This window comes from Cyclopterus lumpus, chromosome 11 (genome assembly GCF_009769545.1).
Source record: "Cyclopterus lumpus isolate fCycLum1 chromosome 11, fCycLum1.pri, whole genome shotgun sequence".
Classification (NCBI taxonomy): Eukaryota; Metazoa; Chordata; class Actinopteri; order Perciformes; family Cyclopteridae; genus Cyclopterus; species Cyclopterus lumpus.
The window spans coordinates 22,066,590-22,091,589 of NC_046976.1; the positions used below are offsets into that span (position 1 = coordinate 22,066,590).

At 39.3% G+C, this 25,000-nt stretch overlaps 1 protein-coding gene across 4 annotated transcripts in view; it reads right to left on the reverse strand.

Moving 5' to 3' along the window:
- The window catches only part of cdc42se1 (CDC42 small effector 1), a 36,263-nt gene that overhangs the window by 3,979 nt on the left and 7,284 nt on the right, over positions 1 to 25,000 (reverse strand). For 2 of the 4 annotated variants that reach the window (XM_034545727.1, XM_034545729.1), the window contains exon 2: positions 6,294 to 6,565. In XM_034545727.1, coding sequence (XP_034401618.1) covers positions 6,294 to 6,443 — 150 coding nt within the window. In that variant the 5' untranslated portion in view covers positions 6,444 to 6,565. Of the gene's footprint in view, positions 1 to 5,645; positions 5,684 to 6,221; positions 6,566 to 25,000 lie in introns of those variants that run through there. The other 2 variants (XM_034545730.1, XM_034545728.1) reach the window with 2 other exon arrangements.

The window sequence follows — 25,000 nt, forward strand, 5'->3', positions numbered from 1 at the left end:
CCATCATAGTTCACGTGTTTGGTATACACATGTTCTGGACCTCATGTTCTGGACTTCATGTTCTGGACTTCATGTTCTGGACCTCATGTTCTGGACCTCATGTTCTGGACCTCATGTTATGGACCTCATGTACTGGACCTCATGTTCTGGACTTCATGTTCTGGACCTCATGTTCTGGACCTCATGTTCTGGACTTCATGTTCTGGACTTCATGTTCTGGACCTCATGTTCTGGACTTCATGTTCTGGACTTCATGTTCTGGACCTCATGTTCTGGACCTCATGTTATGGACTTCATGTTCTGGACCTCATGTTCTGGACCTCATGTACTGGACCTCATGTTCTGGACCTCAAGTTCTGGACCTCATGTACTGGACCTCATGTACTGGACCTCATGTACTGGACTTCATGTACTGGACCTCATGTACTGGACCTCATGTACTGGACTTCATGTTCTGGACCTCATGTACTGGACCTCATGTACTGGACTTCATGTTCTGGACCTCATGTTCTGGACCTCGTGTACTGGACCTCATGTTCTGGACCTCATGTTATGGACCTCATGTACTGGACCTCATGTACTGGACCTCATGTACTGGACTTCATGTTCTGGACCCCATGTACTGGACCTCATGTTCTGGACCTCATGTTCTGGACCTCATGTTCTGGACCTCATGTTATGGACCTCATGTACTGGACCTCATGTACTGGACTTCATGTTCTGGACTTCATGTTCTGGACCTCATGTACTGGACCTCATGTTCTGGACCTCATGTTCTGGACCCCATGTACTGGACCTCATGTTCTGGACCTCATGTTCTGGACCTCATGTTCTGGACCTCATGTTATGGACCTCATGTACTGGACCTCATGTACTGGACTTCATGTTCTGGACTTCATGTTCTGGACCTCATGTACTGGACTTCATGTTCTGGACCCCATGTACTGGACCTCATGTTCTGGACCTCATGTTCTGGACCTCATGTTCTGGACCTCATGTTATGGACCTCATGTACTGGACCTCATGTACTGGACTTCATGTTCTGGACTTCATGTTCTGGACCTCATGTACTGGACCTCATGTACTGGACCTCATGTACTGGACTTCATGTTCTGGACTTCATGTACTGGACCTCATGTACTGGACTTCATGTTCTGGACTTCATGTTCTGGACCTCATGTACTGGACTTCATGTTCTGGACCCCATGTACTGGACCTCATGTTCTGGACCTCATGTTCTGGACCTCATGTTATGGACCTCATGTACTGGACCTCATGTACTGGACTTCATGTTCTGGACTTCATGTTCTGGACCTCATGTACTGGACCTCATGTTCTGGACTTCATGTTCTGGACTTCATGTTCTGGACCTCATGTTCTGGACCTCATGTTCTGGACCTCATGTTCTGGACCTCATAATGTGTAATGTAGTGGTCAGAAAATGATATTTCTTAAGATAAATTCATTGCATCTGAGTATTTGTATTGAGTTAATGCAACTTTAAATTAATCGAGTATCTACTATACCATTTTGAGTTGTTGTAATATGTTTATGAATAAAGTTTAAATAATTAATATGTTTTAAGTTCAATACAAAGAATGGAGTTAGTACTAGTCATGTATTTACTTAAGTATACCTAACAATACATACTTGAGTTAGGAGTACTCCATTTAAGCATTTTCTTCCACTAAAAGGATTTTGAATTATTTAACATAAATGGTTCAAGGCTGACTTTACTCATCAGGTTTTACAGTGTACTTCTATCAAATAAGTTGTGTGCTGCGTTCAGGGACACGTACCCCTGAATGCCTCATTTCAATCCAGTTAATCCTGATCCAGGATCTGATTTAAAAGGATTAAATTCCTCCGGATTATTCAGAGCTTTTATGTAACGACGACGACGATAAAGAAGAAGAAGAAGAAGAAGAAGAAGAAGAAGATGAAGATGAAGATGAAGATGATGAAGGTAATGGTGATGAACTTTCTACTAGATCACTCAAATATTTACTTTTAAAAAACTCTTTACTGTACAGCTGCTTTCTCTGAACCTTTGACCTCCATCAGTGATGGAGGAAGTATTCAGATCCTTTACTGCAGTAAAAGTACTAATACCTCACTGTAGAAAATACTCTATCGGTCATCTGTGCTAACAGTGCTAAAAGAACTATTGGTGCTAACAGTGCTATTGGTGCTAACAGTGCTAATGGTGCTAACAATGCTATTGATGTAACAGTACTATTGGTGCTAACAATGATTGTGGTGCTATCAGTGCTAACAGTACTATTGGTGCTAACAGTGCTATTGGTGCTAACAGAGAACAGTACTATTGGTGGTAACAGTGTTATTGGTGCTAACAATACTATTGTTGGTAACAGTGTTATTGGTGCTAACAGTGCTAACAGTACTATTGGTGCTAACATTACTATTAGTGCTAAATGTGCTAAAAGTACTATTGGTGGTAACAGCGCTAATGGTGCTAACAGTGCTTTTGGTGCTATCAGTGCTAACAGTACTATTGGTGCTAACAGTGCTATTGGTGCTATCAGTGCTAACAGTACTATTGGTTCTAACAGTACCATTGGTGGTAACAGTGCTAATGTTGCTAACACTGATAACACTACTATTGGTGCTTACAGTTCTAACAGTACTATTGATGCTAAGAATACTATTGGTGCTAACAATGCTAAATGTGCTAACAGTACTATTGGTGGTATCAGTGCTAAAAGTACTATTGGTGATAATAGTGCTAATGGTGCTAACAGTGCTATTGATGTAAGAGTACTATTGGTTCTAACACTACCATTGGTGGTAACAGTGCTAATGTTGCTAACACTGATAACACTACTATTGGTGTTTACAGTTCTAACAGTACTATTGGTGCTAACAGTGCTATTGGTGCTAACAGAGCTAACAATACTATTGGTGCTAACAGTGTTATTGGTGCTAACAATACTATTGGTGCTAGCAATGCTAAATGTGCTAACAGTACTATTGGTGCTAACAGTACTATTGGTGGTATCCGTGCTAAAAGTACTATTGGTGGTAACAGTGCAAATGGTGCTAACAGTGCTATTGATCTAAGAGTACTATTGGTGCTAACAGTGCAAATGGTGCTATCAGTGCTAACAGTACTATTGGTGCTAACAGTGCTATTTGTGCTATCAGTGCTAACAGTACTATTGGTTCTAACAGTACCATTGGTGGTAACAGTGCTAATGTTGCTAACAGTGATAACACTACCATTGGTGCTTACCGTTCTAATGGTACTATTGGTGTTAACAGCGCTATTGGTGCTATCAGTACTATTGGTGCTAACAGTGCTATTGGTGCTACCAGTGCTAACAGTACTATTGGTGCTAACTGTGCTAACAGCAGTAAAAGTTACGTTGATGTACTTAAGACTTATTTATTGATCGCTCATCAGTTCTAATTTCTTAATCACTGATCAGTTCTTATGTCTTCTTGATTGATTGATTGATGATCAGTTCTCCTGTCTTCTTGATTGATTGATGATCAGTTCTCCTGTCTTCTACAAATGTAACTATTGAACTGGTGAGTATTCTTGGGCTCAGGGTCAGGTGTCGTCCAGCTGTTGCGTAACATCTGTCCAGCTCAGGATTATGACTCTGAGACGTCCAACAAGTGGATTAAATACTGGACTCGAGGCACTGTCTGAGCAAGCAAAGCATGGAGGGCGTCGGCCTGCCGGAGGTCAGAGGTCACAGTGGAACAGGAAGAGGAAGTTCTGCCACCTGGTTCCTCTTGAGTGACCTCCAGCTGCTGAGAGACTCACTGGAGATGAAGAGGTCTGAAGGTCAGACATTAAACATTGTCCATCGACATGGAGGAGATTTATTTGAGCCTCTATTTGTTCACATGAAAGAATGCAGAATGATTCATGATCAGATCCTGATGAACAGATAAATATTAAAAAATAATAATAATAATAATAATAATAATAATGCATTTAATTTATATAGCGCTTTTCATAATACTCAAAAAAACTTCACATAATTAAAACATCCTAAAAGCTAAACATAAATAAATAAGAATAGCTAAAATACAGGTAAAACAAATAAATAGGGACTTTGAGTCGCTCGGACCCTGATAAGAAAACAAAAACAAAAAAACAAACAATCACACATTAAAAGCAGTTCTGAACAGGTCGGTTTTGATTTGCATTTGAATGAGGAAAGATCAGTGCAGTCTGATGGGTTTGGGGAGAGAGTTCCAGAGGGAGGGGGCAGATATGGAGAAGGTCTGTCACCCCACGGTGCCTTGTCCTATGTGGGATGGACAGGAGATCATCAGGAGGGGGCCTGATGGAGTGTGGTGGTGGAGCAGGTCTGTGAGGTAGGAGGGGGCCTGATGGAGTGTGGTGGTGGAGCAGGTCGGTGAGGTAGGAGGGGGCCTGATGGAGTGTGGTGGTGGAGCAGGTCTGTGAGGTAGGAGGGGGCCTGATGGAGTGTGGTGGTGGAGCAGGTCTGAGGTAGGAGGGGGCCTGATGGAGTGTGGTGGTGGAGCAGGTCTGAGGTAGGAGGGGGCCTGATGGAGTGTGGTGGTGGAGCAGGTCTGTGAGGTAGGAGGGGGCCTGATGGAGTGTGGTGGTGGAGCAGGTCTGTGAGGTAGGAGGGGGCCTGATGGAGTGTGGTGGTGGAGCAGGTCTGTGAGGTAGGAGGGGGCCTGATGGAGTGTGGTGGTGGAGCAGGTCTGTGAGGTAGGAGGGGGCCTGATGGAGTGTGGTGGTGGAGCAGGTCTGTGAGGTAGGAGGGGGCCTGATGGAGTGTGGTGGTGGAGCAGGTCTGAGGTAGGTGGGGGCCTGATGGAGTGTGGTGGTGGAGCAGGTCTGTGAGGTAGGAGGGGGCCTGGTGGAGTGTGGTGGTGGAGCAGGTCTGTGAGGTAGGAGGGGGCCTGGTGGAGTGTGGTGGTGGAGCAGGTCTGTGAGGTAGGAGGGGGCCTGGTGGAGTGTGGTGGTGGAGCAGGTCTCTGAGGTAGGAGGGGGCCTGATGGAGTGTGGTGGTGGAGCAGGTCTGAGGTAGGAGGAGGCCTGATGGAGTGTGGTGGTGGAGCAGGTCTGAGGTAGGAGGGGGCCTGATGGAGTGTGGTGGTGGAGCAGGTCTGAGGTAGGAGGGGGTCTGATGGAGTGTGGTGGTGGAGCAGGTCTGAGGTAGGAGGAGGCCTGATGGAGTGTGGTGGTGGAGCAGGTCTGAGGTAGGAGGGGGCCTGATGGAGTGTGGTGGTGGAGCAGGTCTGTGAGGTAGGAGGGGGCCTGATGGAGTGTGGTGGTGGAGCAGGTCTGAGGTAGGAGGGGGCCTGATGGAGTGTGGTGGTGGAGCAGGTCTGTGAGGTAGGAGGGGGCCTGATTCTGGAGGGCTTTGTGAGTGAGGAGAAGGATTTTGTATTGGATCCGTTGTGGGACGGGGAGCCAGTGAAGGTTCTGGAGAACAGGGGTCTGGGAGTGGGTGAGCAGGCGAGCAGCAGAGTTCTGGATGTATTGGAGTTTGTTTAGGATTTTGGAAGATGTGCCATAAAGAATATTATTGCAATAGTCAATTCTGGAGGTGATGAAGACGTGGATTAAAGTTTCAGCAGCAGATGAGGAGAGTGATGGGCTGAGATGTTTTTTAGGTGGAAGAAGGAGGTTCTGGTGATTTGTTTGATGTGATGTTCAAATGAGAGGTTGCTGTCAAAATAAAAACGCGAAAACACGAGTGAAAAATCGAGGCTGCCATCAAGCGGCCATCTTGAAAATGGCTATGTGAGACTGAAGAAACCTTAAAAACATGAAGATTTCTGCAGCGTTAAGCGGATTCATGGACATTTATTTGTGACTGAGTTATTTTATGACCATTTATGACATTATGAAATGTTATTACTTAATGACATTTTATTAACTTTTGTTTTATCATATTTTATGACTTTTTGAAAATGTTATGAATCTTTGAGATTTTTTAATGGTGTTTTATTTTTTCTGTGACTTTTTTCTATAATTATAATATTTTGACATTTTGCAACATTTGACAACTTTTTTACGACATTTTATGATATTTTTATTACGTTTTATGACATTTAATATTTTCTGAGATGTTTTGAAATTGTATGACTTAATGACGTTACATCATCAGGAAGTGTAAGTCGCATTGAATCTAAAAAGGAAGGAGCACGATATTTGACACAAAGTGCAGCAATCAGCTTCCTGTTGTTTGAACACCTGTCCCCACCTGTCTCTCTGCCCCGCCCCCTTTAACCCCTCCCCCCGGAGAGGAACCGTGAGGTGGAGGTGTGCGTCTCACCGGCGGGGGCTTGGCCACCACGCAGCAGCCCATCTTGTGCCAGAAGTCGCTCATGCCGACGCTGCGCCGGTCCAGCGTCCGGCCGCCGCTCTCTGCTGCCGCCCTGCAGGCCGGGGGAGGAGCTGCAGCCTGCGGGTAGTCCTGGGGCATCCGGACAAAAACTGCACAACTAGCAACACGAAGAAAATTAAAAAAATTTAAATAATCCCAACTGTCTGGTGAAGAACTCAAAAACAGAAGAGTTTGCAATTTAATATCCAAACTGAGACAACCTGTGGAGAAAGAAAAGAAACATTTAATATTTATATACCTGATTTTAAATGTATTAACATTTCATCTAAACTTTAGAGTGAGTCTCTCTCTCTCTTAATTTAGCCCTAAAGTGACAGTCGACTGATTGTCTTATTAATTGTCTTTATGTGGATGTTAAAATGAGTTCACAAGGATTTCTGTCCTGGCTTGTTTCTGTTTCATCTTGTTTCATCTTGTTTCATCTTGTTTCATCTCATTTCATCGTGTTTCATCTCATTTCATCTCATTTCATCTTGTTTACCTGGAGGACATTTTGTCCCATCCAGTCATTGATTTGTTGCATGCAGACTCACTTCCTGTTTGGGACCAGAGTCTCATGTAAACATGTGTGTCGTCTGCATAGAGTGGGACCTTTAGTTGGGTTTCAATAAGCCAAGATGTTGAACAGAAGAGGCCCGAGGACGGCGCCTTGGGGAACTCCATGAGTCACGTTACCCAGTTTACCAGTCTGTCCCCTTACGTGTTGTTGTGGTTCATCACACTCTTCCACTGATAGAGTTTAAGAGGAAGTCTTTTGACTTTAAAAGAATAACTGACTTTAAATCAACAGTTATATTCTGTAAATCCAGCTCAGACTAAAAGTTTGTATGAGTAATTCATTTTATGGGAGTAAAAGAATAGTAACAGTAAGTTCATTGGTTCATGAGTGAAGATTATCTTGATGAAATAAAAAAATCATACACAAGATTATTTTCTGTAATAACCTCAAATATAAAGGAAAAATCTGATTAGCTGTTGGTGGGCCAGTGACAATGACTTCCTGTTGCAAAACAAATTCCAGCAAAACATACGAGTAATCATGAGTCATCACGTCCTCCCATTCTGTTAAATACCTGCTCACTGATAATGTATTTATATATTTTATATAAACAGAGGAGCAAACTCTGAAACATTTACATTAATATAAAATCTCCCAAAAAATATCCTCAGACTCACACTTGGTCCTCACAACGATAGAAGAACAAGAACACGAACACACTCTCTCTGCGAAAAGCCAGCATAGTGAACACATTAAGTGGTCTGACTAAACACTGGGTGTGGTCCACACACACACATACACACGCACACACACACTCCTTATTCCTTCTTTTTTTATTGCTAATTCTTTACTCCTTCTTCTTTATTCCTTATTCCTAATTCTTTATTGGGTGTTTTATTCGTTATTCCTGATAGATCGAGACGGCATTCATCCCACTTGGGATGGAGCGCGTCTCATTTCTGTGAACATGGCCAAGTTGATTAACGGACTTAATCCATGACCCAGAGTTCAGATCAGGAAGCAGAAGCAGAGTTGTAGTCTTCCACCCTTCTCTGCACTTCCATTGGAGCAGTTACCCACCCTTAACCTTAACTCTATAGAGACTGTGTCTGTCCCACGGCCACTTAAATTAATTAAATCAAAAGTAACCAGAAGAGGAGTCATACAAAATAACCTCATACAGGTTAACATCACTACTGCCACAGTGCAACAAAACAGGATAATTAAATGTGGACTCCTAAATATTAGATCTCTGTCATCTAAAGCTGTATTAGTAAATGATTTAATATCAGACAATCACATTGATTTATTGTGTCTTACTGAAACCTGGCTGAGCCATGAAGAATATGTCAGCCTAAATGAATCAACTCCTCCAAGTCTTATTAATACTCACATTCCTCGAGGCACCGGCCGAGGAGGTGGAGTAGCAGCCATCTTTGACTCAAGCCTATTAATGAATCCTAAACCTAAACTAAACTACAACTCATTTGAAAGCCTTGTTCTTAGTCTTTCACATCCAACCTGGAAAACATTACAGCCAATCCTATTTGTTATACTGTACCGGCCACCAGGTCCATATTCAGAATTTATATCTGAATTTTTAGAGTGTTTATCAAGTTTAGTCCTTAAAACTGATAAGGTTATTATTGTAGGAGATTTTAATATTCATGTGGATATTGATAATGATTCCCTTAGTACTGCATTTATCTCATTGTTGGACTCGATTGACTTCTGTCAGAGTACAGAAACCCACTCACTGCTTTGGCCACACCCTCCACCTTGTTCTTACATATGGCATTGACATTGAGCATTTGGAGGTCTTCCCACAGAACCCTCTTCTGTCAGACCATTACCTCATAACTTTTGAGTTTATACTCCCGGAGTGTACACCGTTAGTCAAAAGTTTCTACACCAGATGTCTAACTGACAGTGCTGTAGCTACATTTAAAGAAGAGATTCCTTCTGCATTTGATTCAATACCACGTCTCAATGTGACGGAGGACTCCTGTGCTAACTTTAGTCCGTCCCAGATTGATCATCTTGTCGATAGTGCTACAGGCTCACTGAGAATGACACTAGACTCGATAGCCCCACTGAAGAAGAAGACAGTGAGTCAAAGGAGGTTTGCTCCCTGGTATAACCCTCAGACCCGCGACCTAAAGCAAACTTCACCAAAGCTTTAAAGTATATGGCGTTCCACCAATCTGGAAGAATCACGCTTAGTTTGGCGAGATAGTCTTAAAACATATTAAAAGGCTCTCCGTAATGCCAGAGCAGCCTATTACTCATCAGTAATAGAGAAAAATAAGAACAACCCCAGGGTTCTCTTTAGCACTGTAGCCAGGCTGACAGAGAGTCACAGCTCTGTGGAGCCGTGTATTCCTATAGACCTCAGTAGTAATGACTTCATGAACTTCTTCAATGAAAAGATTTGAACTATTAGAGGCAAGATTGATGATCTCTTGCACTCAACTACTGCCGATCTGTCATCAAGAGGAGTGGCCTTGGAAACGGCTGTATGCCCTGGTGTATATTTGGATAGCTTTTCTCCCATTAACCTTGACCAATTGTCCTCAATGGTTTCTACTTCTAAACCGTCTACCTGTCTCTTAGACCCCATCCCAACGAGGCTGCTTAAAGACGTGTTGCCTTTAATTGGCACCTCTCTGCTGGATATTGTTAATGTGTCTTTGCTAACAGGCCATGTACCACATTCCTTCAAAGTAGCTGTAATTAAACCTCTCCTGAAAAAGACCACTCTTAATCCAGAGGTGTTGGCTAACTACAGACCGATCTCTAACCTTCCCTTCCTCTCTAAGATCCTTGAGGAAGTAGGACTCATCTCTGTACTGGTCTTGTTAGACCTTAGTGCTGATAAAGGACTCATCTCTGTACTGGTCTTGTTAGACCTTAGTGCTGATAAATGACTCATCTCTGTACTGGTCTTGTTAGACCTTAGTGCTGATAAAGGACTCATCTCTGTACTGGTCTTGTTAGACCTTAGTGCTGATAAAGGACTCATCTCTGTACTGGTCTTGTTAGACCTTAGTGCTGATAAAGGACTCATCTCTGTACTGGTCTTGTTAGACCTTAGTGCTGATAAAGGACTCATCTCTGTACTGGTCTTGTTAGACCTTAGTGCTGATAAAGGACTCATCTCTGTACTGGTCTTGTTAGACCTTAGTGCTGATAGAGGACTCATCTCTGTACTGGTATTATTAGACCTTAGTGCTGATAAAGGACTCATCTCTGTACTGGTCTTGTTAGACCTTAGTGCTGATAAAGGACTCATCTCTGTACTGATCTTGTTAGACCTTAGTGCTGATAAAGGACTCATCTCTGTACTGGTCTTGTTAGACCTTAGTGCTGATAAAGGACTCATCTCTGTACTGGTCTTGTTAGACCTTAGTGCTGATGAAGGACTCATCTCCGTACTGGTCTTGTTAGACCTTAGTGCTGATAAAGGACTCATCTCTGTACTGGTCTTGTTAGACCTTAGTGCTGATAAAGGACTCATCTCTGTACTGGTCTTGTTAGACCTTAGTGCTGATAAAGGACTCATCTCTGTACTGGTCTTGTTAGACCTTAGTGCTGCGTTCGACACCATTGATCATGACATCCTATTACAGAGACTGGATCAGTCGATTGGCATTTCAGGTACCGCACTAAGTTGGTTTAAATCCTATTTATCAGATCGATCTCAGTTTGTATTTGTAAACGATGAAGCCTCAATGACCACCAACGTTAATCACGGAGTTCCACAAGGTTCTGTGCTTGGACCAATTTTATTTACCTTATATATGCTTCCTTTGGGCAACATTATCAGGAAACACTGCATAAACTTTCATTGCTATGCAGATGATACTCAATTATATCTATGGATCAAACCAGAGGAGACCAACCAGCTCGCTAAAATTCAAGAATGTCTTAAAGACATAAAAACATGGATGACCTGCAACTTCCTGATGTTAAACTCAGACAAAACTGAAGTTATTTTACTGGCCCTGAACACCTCAGAGATCAATTATCTGGTGATGTGGTTTCTGTAGATGGCATTTCCCTGGCATCCAACACCACTGTAAAGAATCTAGGCGTTATCTTTGACCGAGACTTGTCCTTTAACTCCACGTTAAGCAAATCTCAAGGACTGCATTTTTTCATCTACGTAACATTTTTAAATTTTTTTTTAACCTTTATTTAGCCAGGCGAAACAGATTAAGAACAAATTCTTATTTTCAACTGTGGCCTGACAAGAGGCGAAAACCTCTTGAGGGAAAGGAGAGGAAAATAAATAAATACAAGTTTTAAAAAGTGCCAAGGAGTGGAGAAAGCAACATGCTAACAGCCTGAGAAACAGCTGCATTCTTCTTCAGCAAGTCCGTGATCTTGGCTTTAAAGGCCGACTTGGAGACGTAGGAGTGAAGTTGTATTTCTGTAGTTCATTCCAGGTTGTAGCTGCAGCAACATTAAACGAAGACAAACCAAGTGCAGAGAAACTCTTATAGGGACATCCAACAAAATACGGTTATCAGAGCGAGTGGAATGAGATGTGCAGCAGCTGACACCGGTAGGGCGGAGATAAACCAAGGAGAGTTTTATAGATTAACAACAACCAGTGAATTTGATGGCCAGTTTAGTGATGAATATAGAGTGCAGTGGTGTGTTCTGAAGGGAGCATTTGAGTTGTATAGAACATCAAGCTTTTGTAGCGAACCCTTGCATGCTGATCTGTAGACGACATCCCCATAATCAAACATGGGAAGGATGGTCATTTGTACAAGTGTTTTTTTAGCAGAGGCGGTGAAAGCAGAGCGCATTCTGTAGAGGAACCCAATTTTTGATTTGATTTTGGACAGCAGTTTATCAATGTGGATGGAGAAGGAGAGAGTATTGTCTAGCCAGATTCCTAAATATTTATATTCAGTAACCTGGTCTAGAGGAGCCCCATCAGGGGGAGAAATGCTAGGGGTAATTAAGGGTGCACGTCCCTTCTTACCAAACCACATTACTTTGGTCTTAGAGGCATTTAATCATAAATCAGACTAGAGAAAGCCTGTTGGATTTTATTAAAACTGTGCTGAAGCTTTTGACGGACTACGTCTGAAGAGGGCCCAATAGAGTAGAGGATTGTGTCATCTGCGTACAGATGGATGGATGAATCCACTACAGAACTTGCTATATTATTGATATAGATGGAGAAAAGAGTAGGACCAAGAATTGATCCCTGAGGGACACCTTTGGTGACCGGGAGAGGCTGCGAGAGAAGTTGCTCTGCTCTCACACATTGCACTCTGTCTGTAAGGTAGTTAGAGAACCAAGACAAGGAGGTCCCCGTGACTCCAGTATGACTGAGCCTGTCAATGAGAACAGAGTGATGTACTGAGTCAAAGGCTTTGGCTACATCTATAAAAATTGCAGCACAAAACATCTTTGAGTCCAAGGCAGAAATTATGTCATTAAGGACCTTGAGGGTTGCTGTTACACACCCATAGCCAGTTCTGAAGCCTGATTGAGCACTAGACAGAAAATTGTAGGCTTCCAGGTAGTCGGTTAACTGACTACCCACAAGCCTTTCCAACACCTTAGACAGACATGGCAGAATAGAAATGGGCCTATAGTAATTTGGATCAGCCTGATCTCCCCCTTAAAAAGAGGACGCACTACAGCTGATTTCCAGGCAACAGGTATTTCAGCCGTGTTTAAGGACAGGTTGAAAATAGCTATGATTGGAGCCGCAATGATGGGGGCTGCAGTTTTTAAAAGGAAGGGGTCCAGCTCATCGGACCCTGCTGGTTTTTTACGGTTCAAGCTAAGCAGCTCATCCAAGACCTCACGTTCCGAGACCGCCCGCGAAATGAAACTATGAGCGGGGGTGATGGTATGGGAGGGAGGGTGGTGAGACTGCAGATGAACAGATAGTAGGATCTAATGGCCGGGAGTTATCAATTACTGAATCTACGATAGAACCTGAGTTTATGAAATGAGTGTTAAAAAGGTCCACCATACGCCCCCTGTCTGACACTATGATGTTATCAACACTCAGTGACAAAGGCAGATGGCAAGATGGTTTGTTTTCCAGAAGTGTTTAGGATCAGAGCCACAAAGGAAAAACTGATTTTGAAAATCAGCCTTGGCCTTGCGAACCGCTTGTAAAGACTTATTCCTGATCTGTCTAAAAGCCAGAGTATCTGTCTGCGATTTAGTGTGGCGTGCTTTACGCCAGGCAGCATTTATTCTTTGTAAGAGCAGAGTAAGCTCATAATCAAACCAGGGGCTATGTCAACCTTTTATCCTAAACCTTTTAACTGGGGCATGTCTATTGACAACATCGTTGAACAACTCATAAAAAAGATTCAAAGCATCATCAACGGTGGGGATCAGGCTGACTCTGGACCAGTTCACGTCTGCCAGGTCGTGTAAAAAGGCTTGTGGATCGCCATTTTTAAAAACACGTTTGCAACAAATCTGAGCTGGCTGCTTGACAGAGCAGCCCTTTATATATATATATATATATATATATATATATATATATATATATATATATATATATATAAAGGGCTGCTTGACAGGGCAGCCCTTTATATATATATATATATATATATATATATATATATATATATATATATATATATATATATATATATAAAGGGCTGCTTGACAGGGCAGCCCTTTCGGACACAGGCAATAAAACAGTGGTCACTGATATCTGCACAAAACACCCCAGATTGGTACTTATGAGGTGCGTTTGTGAGTATAACATCAATCAGAGTTGCCTTTTCAGTTTTTTTTGTCATATCGGGTGGGAGAGCAAATAATCTGATGTAGATTAAGTGCATTATATTGCTCTAAAACATTGCCAGGTGGTTTGAACATGTCCCAGTTTAGATCACCAAGAAGTACAAATTCAGCTCTAGTAAAGGGGGCTATTACACTGCTCAATGCCGTTAAGGTGCAGGCCGGAGCTGCAGGAGGACGATAGCAACCGGCCACTGATAAAGTGAAATTATTTGAAAGCTTAATATTAATGATGAGTAAATCAAATTGCTTTGAGATTGATTTGGCTAAGGCAATTGTGCATTTGAGGTGCTCTTTGGTGTAAATCGCCACACCTCCACCCTTAGATGACCTGTCCTGTCTAAACAAATTATAACCAGGAATGTGTGACTCAGGGTAGGGGGTGGAGCTTCTAAACCAGGTCTCTGTTACTACCAAAACCTCAGGATTAGAGCTTGTAACAGGTTTGTGTTACCTTCCCCCCCCTAACACAGAGACACAGGAGACCGAACTCGGCTTCATGAATCTTTATTTGTCCGGGACACAGTCGTGCTCTTCGGCCTTGCCCCTGAGCGCCCTCCTGTCCGTCCTCGGTCTACGTCACGGCAACGTCCAACACCCCCTCCTTCCGTCCTACTGCCATTTTATAGGGAAAGCACATCATTAGACCCAGCTGAGGCCAATTAGGTCTCCACCTGGTACCGTTCCCTGAGCGCACTCCCCCAATCCCCCTCTGCAGCTGAGCTTAACCACGCCCCACCACCACAGAGCTCTCAACCCATACCTTCACATCATTCATTTGAAGTAATAGGCTTCTTGCATTGATGTGCAGGAGACCCAGGCTCTTTCTGGTACAAAAGTCAAAGGACAGGTCATTTGAGGCCACATTAGTGAGAGATAGACTAACATTTTCAGATGCAATAGGGCCAGGGTTAGCATGCACATTACCAGAGATCATAAGTAATATGATTACTAGAGCACTACACATGGTCTTTGAAAAGTTGCAATGTCGTTTTCTGGTGATTGACATTGATTTTGATTTTGGCCCATCAAAAGGCAGCTCAATACATTCAGATAGTTTTCTCATAACATGACATGAGTACAACCACTGGGGACAAGAGTGCAAGGGTAAGGAGAGGCATTGTGTAATTCTAAAAGAAACAACGTCTCTATTTAACAAGGAACTACGATGTGCATGAGTGGTACAGGTTCCTTTATGAGGATAACTTACTTGTGTCGGGGAGCTCAAAACTACAGACGGATGAGATGGATAAGGTTTAAAAACAACAGACGAGCCATTTGTTGGCTGGAAGACCATCCAAGTTTTAGCAACTCAACATCAGCCTCCCGACCTGAGCGTCTGACCGGCTGCAAGTAGCAGCAGGTGTAGCAGCAGGAGGTGGAGTAGCAGGAGCAGGTGGAGTAGCAACAGCAGGTGGAGCAGCAGCAGCAGGTAGAGTAGCAACAGCAGGTGTAGCAGCAGGAGGTGGAGCAGCAGCAGCAGGTGGAGCAGCAGGTGGTGGAGCAGCAGCAGCAGGTGGAGTAGCAACAGCAGGTGGAGCAGCAGGTGGTGGAGTAGCAGCAGCAGGTGGAGTAGCAGCAGGTGTAGCAGCAGCAGCAGGTGGAGCAGTAGCAGCAGGTGGAGCAGCAGGTGGTGGAGTAGCAGCAGCAGGTGGAGTAGCAACAGCAGGTGGAGCAGCAGGTGGTGGAGTAGCAGCAGCAGGTGGAGTAGCAGCAGGTGTAGCAGCAGCAGCAGGTGGAGCAGCAGCAGCAGGTGGAGCAGCAGGTGGTGGAGTAGCAGCAGCAGGTGGAGTAGCAACAGCAGGTGGAGCAGCAGGTGGTGGAGTAGCAGCAGCAGGTGGAGTAGCAACAGCAGGTGGAGCAGCAGCAGCAGGTGGTGGAGTAGCAACAGCAGATGGAGCAGCAACAGCAGGTGGAGCAGCAGCAGGTGGAGTAACAACAGCAGGTGTAGCAGCAGCAGGTGTAGCAGCAGCAGGTGGAGTAACAACAGCAGGTGTAGCAGCAGCAGGTGGAGCAGCAGCAGCAGCAGGTGGAGCAGCAGCAGCAGGTGGAGTAACAACAGCAGGTGTAGCAGCAGCAGGTGGAGTAACAACAGCAGGTGTAGCAGCAGCAGGTGGAGCAGCAGCAGGTGGAGCAGCAGCAGCAGGTGGAGCAGCAGCAGGTGGAGCAGCAGCAGCAGCAGGTGGAGCAGCAGCAGCAGCAGCAGGTGGAGCAGCAGCAGCAGGGTGCAGTGCGGGGCTTGTTGCTTTTGGGAGGGCTGGACCATGCTAACTCTTCTCTGCAGCTGCCACTGCGTCACTTGACTAAGGTAAGTTAGGTCAAGCAGTAGCTTGTTGAGTATCTGGGGTCCTTCGCTGTGGCCAGTGGGTGTTTTGACGTTTGGCTATTCTATATGGTTAATGTAGAAGTGCTGGCTCCAAGGTCTCTTTTTCAGTCAAAAAAATCAGGCACATCTTGTCCCAAAAAGATGCAGAAAAGCTGGTTCACGCGTTTGTTACTTCCAGACTAGATTACTGCAACTCCTTATTATCAGGCTGCTCTAATAAGTCTCTTAAATCCCTCCAGTTGATCCAGAATGCTGCAGCTCGTGTACTCACAAAAACTAAGAAAAGAGATCACATGACTCCTGTATTAGCTGCGCTGCACTGGCTCCCTGTAAAATCAAGAATCACATTTAAAATTCTTCTCCTCACCTACAAAGCCTTGATTGGTGATGCACCATCATATCTTAAGGAGCTTGTAGTACCATATTGCCCCACTAGAGAGCTGCGCTCACTAAATGCGGGGCTACTTGTGGTTCCTAGAGTCCTAAAAAGTAGGATGGGAGCCAGAGCCTTCAGTTATCAAGCTCCTCTTTTATGGAACCAGCTTCCACTTTCAGTCCTGGAGGCAGACACAGTCACCTCATTCAAGAACAGACTTAAGACTTTCCTCTTTGATAGTGCTTATAGTTAGGGCTGAATCAGGTTTGCCCTGGTCCAGCCCCTTGATATGCTGCTATAGGCTTATAGGCTGCTGGGGGATGTTTTAGGATACACTGAGCACCTCTCTCCTCTTCTCTCTCTCCTTATGGATGAATTTACATCTCTCCATTGCACCTTATTAACTCTGCTTCCTCCCCGGAGTCGTTGTGACTTCACGTCTCATAGGGTCCATTGGACCTGGAGGTGTCTGATGCTGGTGAGCCGGCCTCCCATTGGCCCTGCTGATGCCCCGCCCCCCCTCCTCTCTACCTCCTTCTGTTTCATGGATTGTGGAGGTCCATTCATACATTGTCATATTCATGTAATGTGTTTATGTAACTCTGTAACTCTGTTCATCTGTCCACATGACATCTATTCATCTGTCCATCCGGGGAGAGGGATCCTCCTCTGTTGCTCTCCTGAAGGTTTCTTCCCTTTTTTCCCTGTCAAAGGTTATTTTTGGGGAGTTTTTCCTGATCTGATGTGAGGTCAAAGGTCAGGGATGTCGTATGTGTACAGATTGTAAAGCCCTCTGAGGGGAGTTTGTGATATTGGGCTATACAAAATAAACTGAATTTAATTTAATTGAATAGATAAGGGGTTAAGATTTCTGGTTATTCCTTATTATATATTATATGATATAAATTATTTCTTGCTGATATAGTAAGGGGTTTAGCTTTCAGGTTATTCCTAATTATATATATTATATATTTAAATTATTTATTCCTGATACATTAAAGGGTTAAACTCTCTTCAGCAGAAGATAAAAGAATGTGAGAAGAAACAAGTCGCTTCATGTTTCGGCTGAAAGGATCTTTTTACTTTGGTGGAAAATACCTCCAGTACTGTTGTACTACTACGTTGTACTACTATATTACACTACTATATTACACTACTATATTACACTACTGTTACACTACGATATTACACTACTATGTTACACTACTATATTACACTACTATATTACACTACTATGTTACACTACTATGTTACACTACTATGTTACACTACTATGTTACACTACTATGTTACACTACTATATTACACTACTATATTACACTACTATGTTACACTACTATATTACACTACTATATTACACTACTATATTACACTACTATGTTACACTACTATGTTACACTACTATATTACACTACTATATTACACTACTATATTACACTACTATGTTACACTACTATATTACACTACTATATTACACTACTATGTTACACTACTATATTACACTACTATGTTACACTACTATATTACACTACTGTTACACTACTATGTTACACTACTATGTTACACTACTATATTACACTACTATATTACACTACTATATTACACTACTATATTACACTACTATGTTACACTACTATGTTACACTACTATATTACACTACTATATTACACTACTATATTACACTACTATGTTACACTACTATATTACACTACTATATTACACTACTATATTACACTACTATATTACACTACTATATTACACTACTATGTTACACTACTATGTTACACTACTATATTACACTACTATATTACACTACTATATTACACTACTATGTTACACTACTATATTACACTACTGTTACACTACTATGTTACACTACTATGTTACACTACTATATTACACTACTATATTACACTACTATGTTACACTACTATGTTACACTACTATGTTACACTACTATGTTACACTACTATATTACACTACTATGTTACACTACTATATTACACTACTGTTACACTACTATATTACACTACTATATTACACTACTATATTACACTACTATGTTACACTACTGTTACACTACTATATTACACTACTATATTACACTACTGTTACACTACTATATTACACTACTATATTACACTACTATATTACACTACTGTTACACTACTATATTACACTACTATATTACACTACTGTTACACTACTATATTACACTACTATGTTACACTACTATATTACACTACTATATTACACTACTATATTACACTACTGTTACACTACTATGTTACACTACTATGTTACACTACTATATTACACTACTATATTACACTACTATATTACACTACTATATTACACTACTATATTACACTACTATGTTACACTACTATATTACACTACTGTTACACTACTATATTACACTACTATATTACACTACTATATTACACTACTGTTACACTACTATATTACACTACTATATTACACTACTGTTACACTACTATATTACACTACTATGTTACACTACTATATTACACTACTATATTACACTACTATATTACACTACTGTTACACTACTATGTTACACTACTATATTACACTACTATATTACACTACTGTTACACTACTATGTTACACTACTATATTACACTACTATGTTACACTACTATGTTACACTACTATGTTACACTACTACTGTTACACTACTATGTTACACTACTATCTTACACTACTGTTACACTACTATATTACACTACTATATTACACTACTGTTACACTACTATATTACACTACTATGTTACACTACTATATTACACTACTATATTACACTACTATGTTACACTACTATATTACACTACTATGTTACACTACTATATTACTCTACTATGTTACACTACTATATTACACTACTGTTACACTACTATATTACACTACTATGTTACACTACTATCTTACACTACAATGTTACACTACTATCTTACACTACTGTTACACTACTATGTTACACTACTATGTTACACTACTGTTACACTACTATGTTACACTACTATGTTACTCTACTATATTACACTACTATATTACACTACTATATTACACTACTATATTACACTACTATGTTACACTACTATGTTACACTACTATGTTACTCTACTATATTACACTACTATGTTACACTACTATGTTACACTACTATATTACACTACTATATTACACTACTATGTTACACTACTATGTTACACTACTATGTTACACTACTATGTTACACTACTATGTTACACTACTACTGTTACACTACTATGTTACACTACTATCTTACACTACTGTTACACTACTATATTACACTACTATATTACACTACTGTTACACTACTATATTACACTACTATGTTACACTACTATATTACACTACTATATTACACTACTATGTTACACTACTATATTACACTACTATGTTACACTACTATATTACTCTACTATGTTACACTACTATATTACACTACTGTTACACTACTATATTACACTACTATGTTACACTACTATCTTACACTACAATGTTACACTACTATCTTACACTACTGTTACACTACTATGTTACACTACTATGTTACACTACTGTTACACTACTATGTTACACTACTATGTTACTCTACTATATTACACTACTATATTACACTACTATATTACACTACTATATTACACTACTATGTTACACTACTATGTTACACTACTATGTTACTCTACTATATTACACTACTATGTTACACTACTATGTTACACTACTATATTACACTACTATATTACACTACTATGTTACACTACTATGTTACACTACTATGTTACACTACTATGTTACACTACTATGTTACTCTACTATATTACACTACTATGTTACACTACTATGTTACACTACTATGTTACTCTACTATATTACACTACTATGTTACACTACTATGTTACACTACTATGTTACACTACTATGTTACTCTACTATATTACACTACTATATTACACTACTATGTTACACTACTATATTACACTACTGTTACACTACTATGTTACACTACTATATTACACTACTGTTACACTACTATGTTACACTACTATATTACACTACTGTATTACACTACTGTTACACTACTATATTACACTACTATATTACACTACTATATTACACTACTGTTACACTACTATGTTACACTACTGTTACACTACTATATTACACTACTATGTTACACTACTATGTTACTCTACTATGTTACACTACTATGTTACACTACTGTTACACTACTATATTACACTACTATGTTACACTACTATGTTACACTACTATGTTACACTACTGTTACACTACTATATTACACTACTATGTTACACTACTATATTACACTACTGTTACACTACTATGTTACACTACTATGTTACACTACTATGTTACACTACTATATTACACTACTGTTACACTACTATGTTACACTACTATATTACACTACTGTTACACTACTATGTTACACTACTATATTACACTACTGTTACACTACTATGTTACACTACTATATTACACTACTATATTACACTACTATATTACACTACTGTTACACTACTATATTACACTACTATGTTACACTACTATGTTACACTACTATATTACACTACTGTTACACTACTATGTTACACTACTATATTACACTACTGTATTACACTACTGTTACACTACTATATTACACTACTATATTACACTACTATATTACACTACTATATTACACTACTGTTACACTACTATGTTACACTACTATGTTACTCTACTATGTTACACTACTATGTTACACTACTATATTACACTACTATATTACACTACTGTTACACTACTATATTACACTACTATATTACACTACTATGTTACTCTACTATGTTACTCTACTATGTTACTCTACTATATTACACTACTATGTTACACTACTATGTTACTCTACTATGTTACACTACTATGTTACACTACTATGTTACTCTACTATGTTACACTACTATATTACACTACTATGTTACTCTACTATGTTACACTACTATATTACACTACTATGTTACACTACTATGTTACTCTACTATGTTACACTACTATGTTACTCTACTATATTACACTACTATATTACACTACTATGTTACACTACTATGTTACTCTACTATGTTACACTACTATATTACACTACTATGTTACACTACTATATTACACTACTATGTTACTCTACTATGTTACACTACTATGTTACACTACTATGTTACTCTACTATGTTACACTACTATGTTACACTACTATGTTACACTACTATGTTACTCTACTATGTTACACTACTATATTACACTACTATGTTACTCTACTATGTTACACTACTATATTACACTACTATGTTACACTACTATGTTACACTACTATGTTACACTACTATATTACACTACTATGTTACACTACTGTTACACTACTATGTTACACTACTATGTTACACTACTATATTACACTACTATGTTACACTACTATGTTACACTACTATGTTACACTACTATGTTACACTACTATGTTACACTACTATATTACACTACTATGTTACACTACTATGTTACACTACTATGTTACTCTACTATATTACACTACTATATTACACTACTATGTTACACTACTATATTACACTACTATGTTACACTACTATGTTACACTACTATGTTACACTACTATATTACACTACTATGTTACACTACTATGTTACACTACTATATTACACTACTATGTTACACTACTATGTTACACTACTATGTTACACTACTATGTTACACTACTATATTACACTACTATGTTACACTACTATATTACACTACTATGTTACACTACTATGTTACTCTACTATGTTACACTACTATGTTACTCTACTATGTTACACTACTATGTTACACTACTATGTTACACTACTATGTTACTCTACTATATTACACTACTATATTACACTACTATGTTACACTACTATGTTACACTACTATGTTACACTACTATATTACACTACTATATTACACTACTATGTTACACTACTATGTTACACTACTATATTACACTACTATGTTACACTACTATATTACACTACTATATTACACTACTATGTTACACTACTATGTTACACTACTATGTTACACTACTATATTACACTACTATGTTACACTACTATGTTACACTACTATGTTACACTACTATGTTACTCTACTATGTTACACTACTACATTACACTACTATGTTACACTACTATATTACACTACTATGTTACACTACTATGTTACACTACTATGTTACTCTACTATGTTACACTACTATGTTACACTACTATGTTACACTACTATGTTACACTACTATATTACACTACTATGTTACACTACTATGTTACACTACTACATTACACTACTATGTTACACTACTATATTACACTACTATATTACACTACTGTTACACTACTATGTTACACTACTATGTTACACTACTATATTACACTACTGTTACACTACTATATTACACTACTATGTTACACTACTATATTACACTACTATATTACACTACTATGTTACTCTACTATGTTACACTACTATGTTACACTACTGTTACACTACTATGTTACACTACTGTTACACTACTATGATACTCTACTATGTTACACTACTATGTTACACTACTGTTACACTACTATGTTACACTACTATGTTACACTACTACATTACACTACTATGTTACACTACTATATTACACTACTATATTACACTACTATGTTACACTACTATGTTACTCTACTATGTTACACTACTATGTTACTCTACTATGTTACACTACTATGTTACTCTACTATGTTACACTACTATATTACACTACTATGTTACACTACTGTTACACTACTATGTTACACTACTGTTACACTACTATGTTACACTACTATTACACTACTGTTACACTACTATGTTACACTACTGTTACACTACTATGTTACACTACTATATTACACTACTATTACACTACTGTTACACTACTATGTTACACTACTATTACACTACTGTTACACTACTATGTTACACTACTATTACACTACTGTTACACTACTATGTTACACTACTATGTTACACTACTGTTACACTACTATGTTATACTACTATATTACACTACTATGTTACACTACTATGTTACACTACTGTTACACTACTATGTTATACTACTATATTACACTACTATGTTACACTACTGTTACACTACTATGTTATACTACTATATTACACTACTATGTTACTCTACTATGTTACACTACTATGTTACTCTACTATGTTACACTACTATATTACACTACTATGTTACACTACTATGTTACTCTACTATGTTACACTACTATGTTACTCTACTATGTTACACTACTATATTACACTACTATGTTACACTACTATGTTACTCTACTATGTTACTCTACTATATTACACTACTATGTTACACTACTATATTACACTACTATGTTACTCTACTATGTTACACTACTATGTTACTCTACTATGTTACACTACTATGTTACTCTACTATGTTACACTACTATGTTACTCTACTATGTTACACTACTATGTTACACTACTATGTTACACTACTATGTTACTCTACTATGTTACACTACTATATTACACTACTATATTACACTACTGTTACACTACTATGTTACACTACTATGTTACACTACTATGTTACTCTACTATGTTACTCTACTATGTTACACTACTATATTACACTACTATGTTACACTACTATGTTACTCTACTATGTTACACTACTACATTACACTACTATGTTACACTACTATATTACACTACTATATTACACTACTATGTTACACTACTATGTTACTCTACTATGTTACACTACTATGTTACACTACTATGTTACTCTACTATGTTACACTACTATGTTACACTACTATGTTACTCTACTATATTACACTACTATGTTACACTACTATGTTACTCTACTATGTTACACTACTATGTTACACTACTATATTACACTACTATATTACACTACTATGTTACACTACTATGTTACTCTACTATGTTACACTACTAAATTACACTACTATGTTACACTACTATGTTACTCTACTATGTTACACTACTATGTTACTCTACTATGTTACACTACTATGTTACTCTACTATGTTACACTACTATGTTACTCTACTATGTTACACTACTATGTTACACTACTATGTTACACTACTATGTTACTCTACTATGTTACACTACTACATTACACTACTATGTTACACTACTATATTACACTACTATGTTACTCTACTATGTTACTCTACTATGTTACACTACTACATTACACTACTATGTTACACTACTATATTACACTACTATGTTACACTACTATGTTACACTACTATGTTACTCTACTATGTTACTCTACTATGTTACACTACTATGTTACACTACTGTTACACTACTATGTTACACTACTGTTACACTACTATATTACACTACTATATTACACTACTGTTACACTACTATGTTACACTACTATGTTACACTACTATATTACACTACTGTTACACTACTATATTACACTACTATGTTACACTACTATAT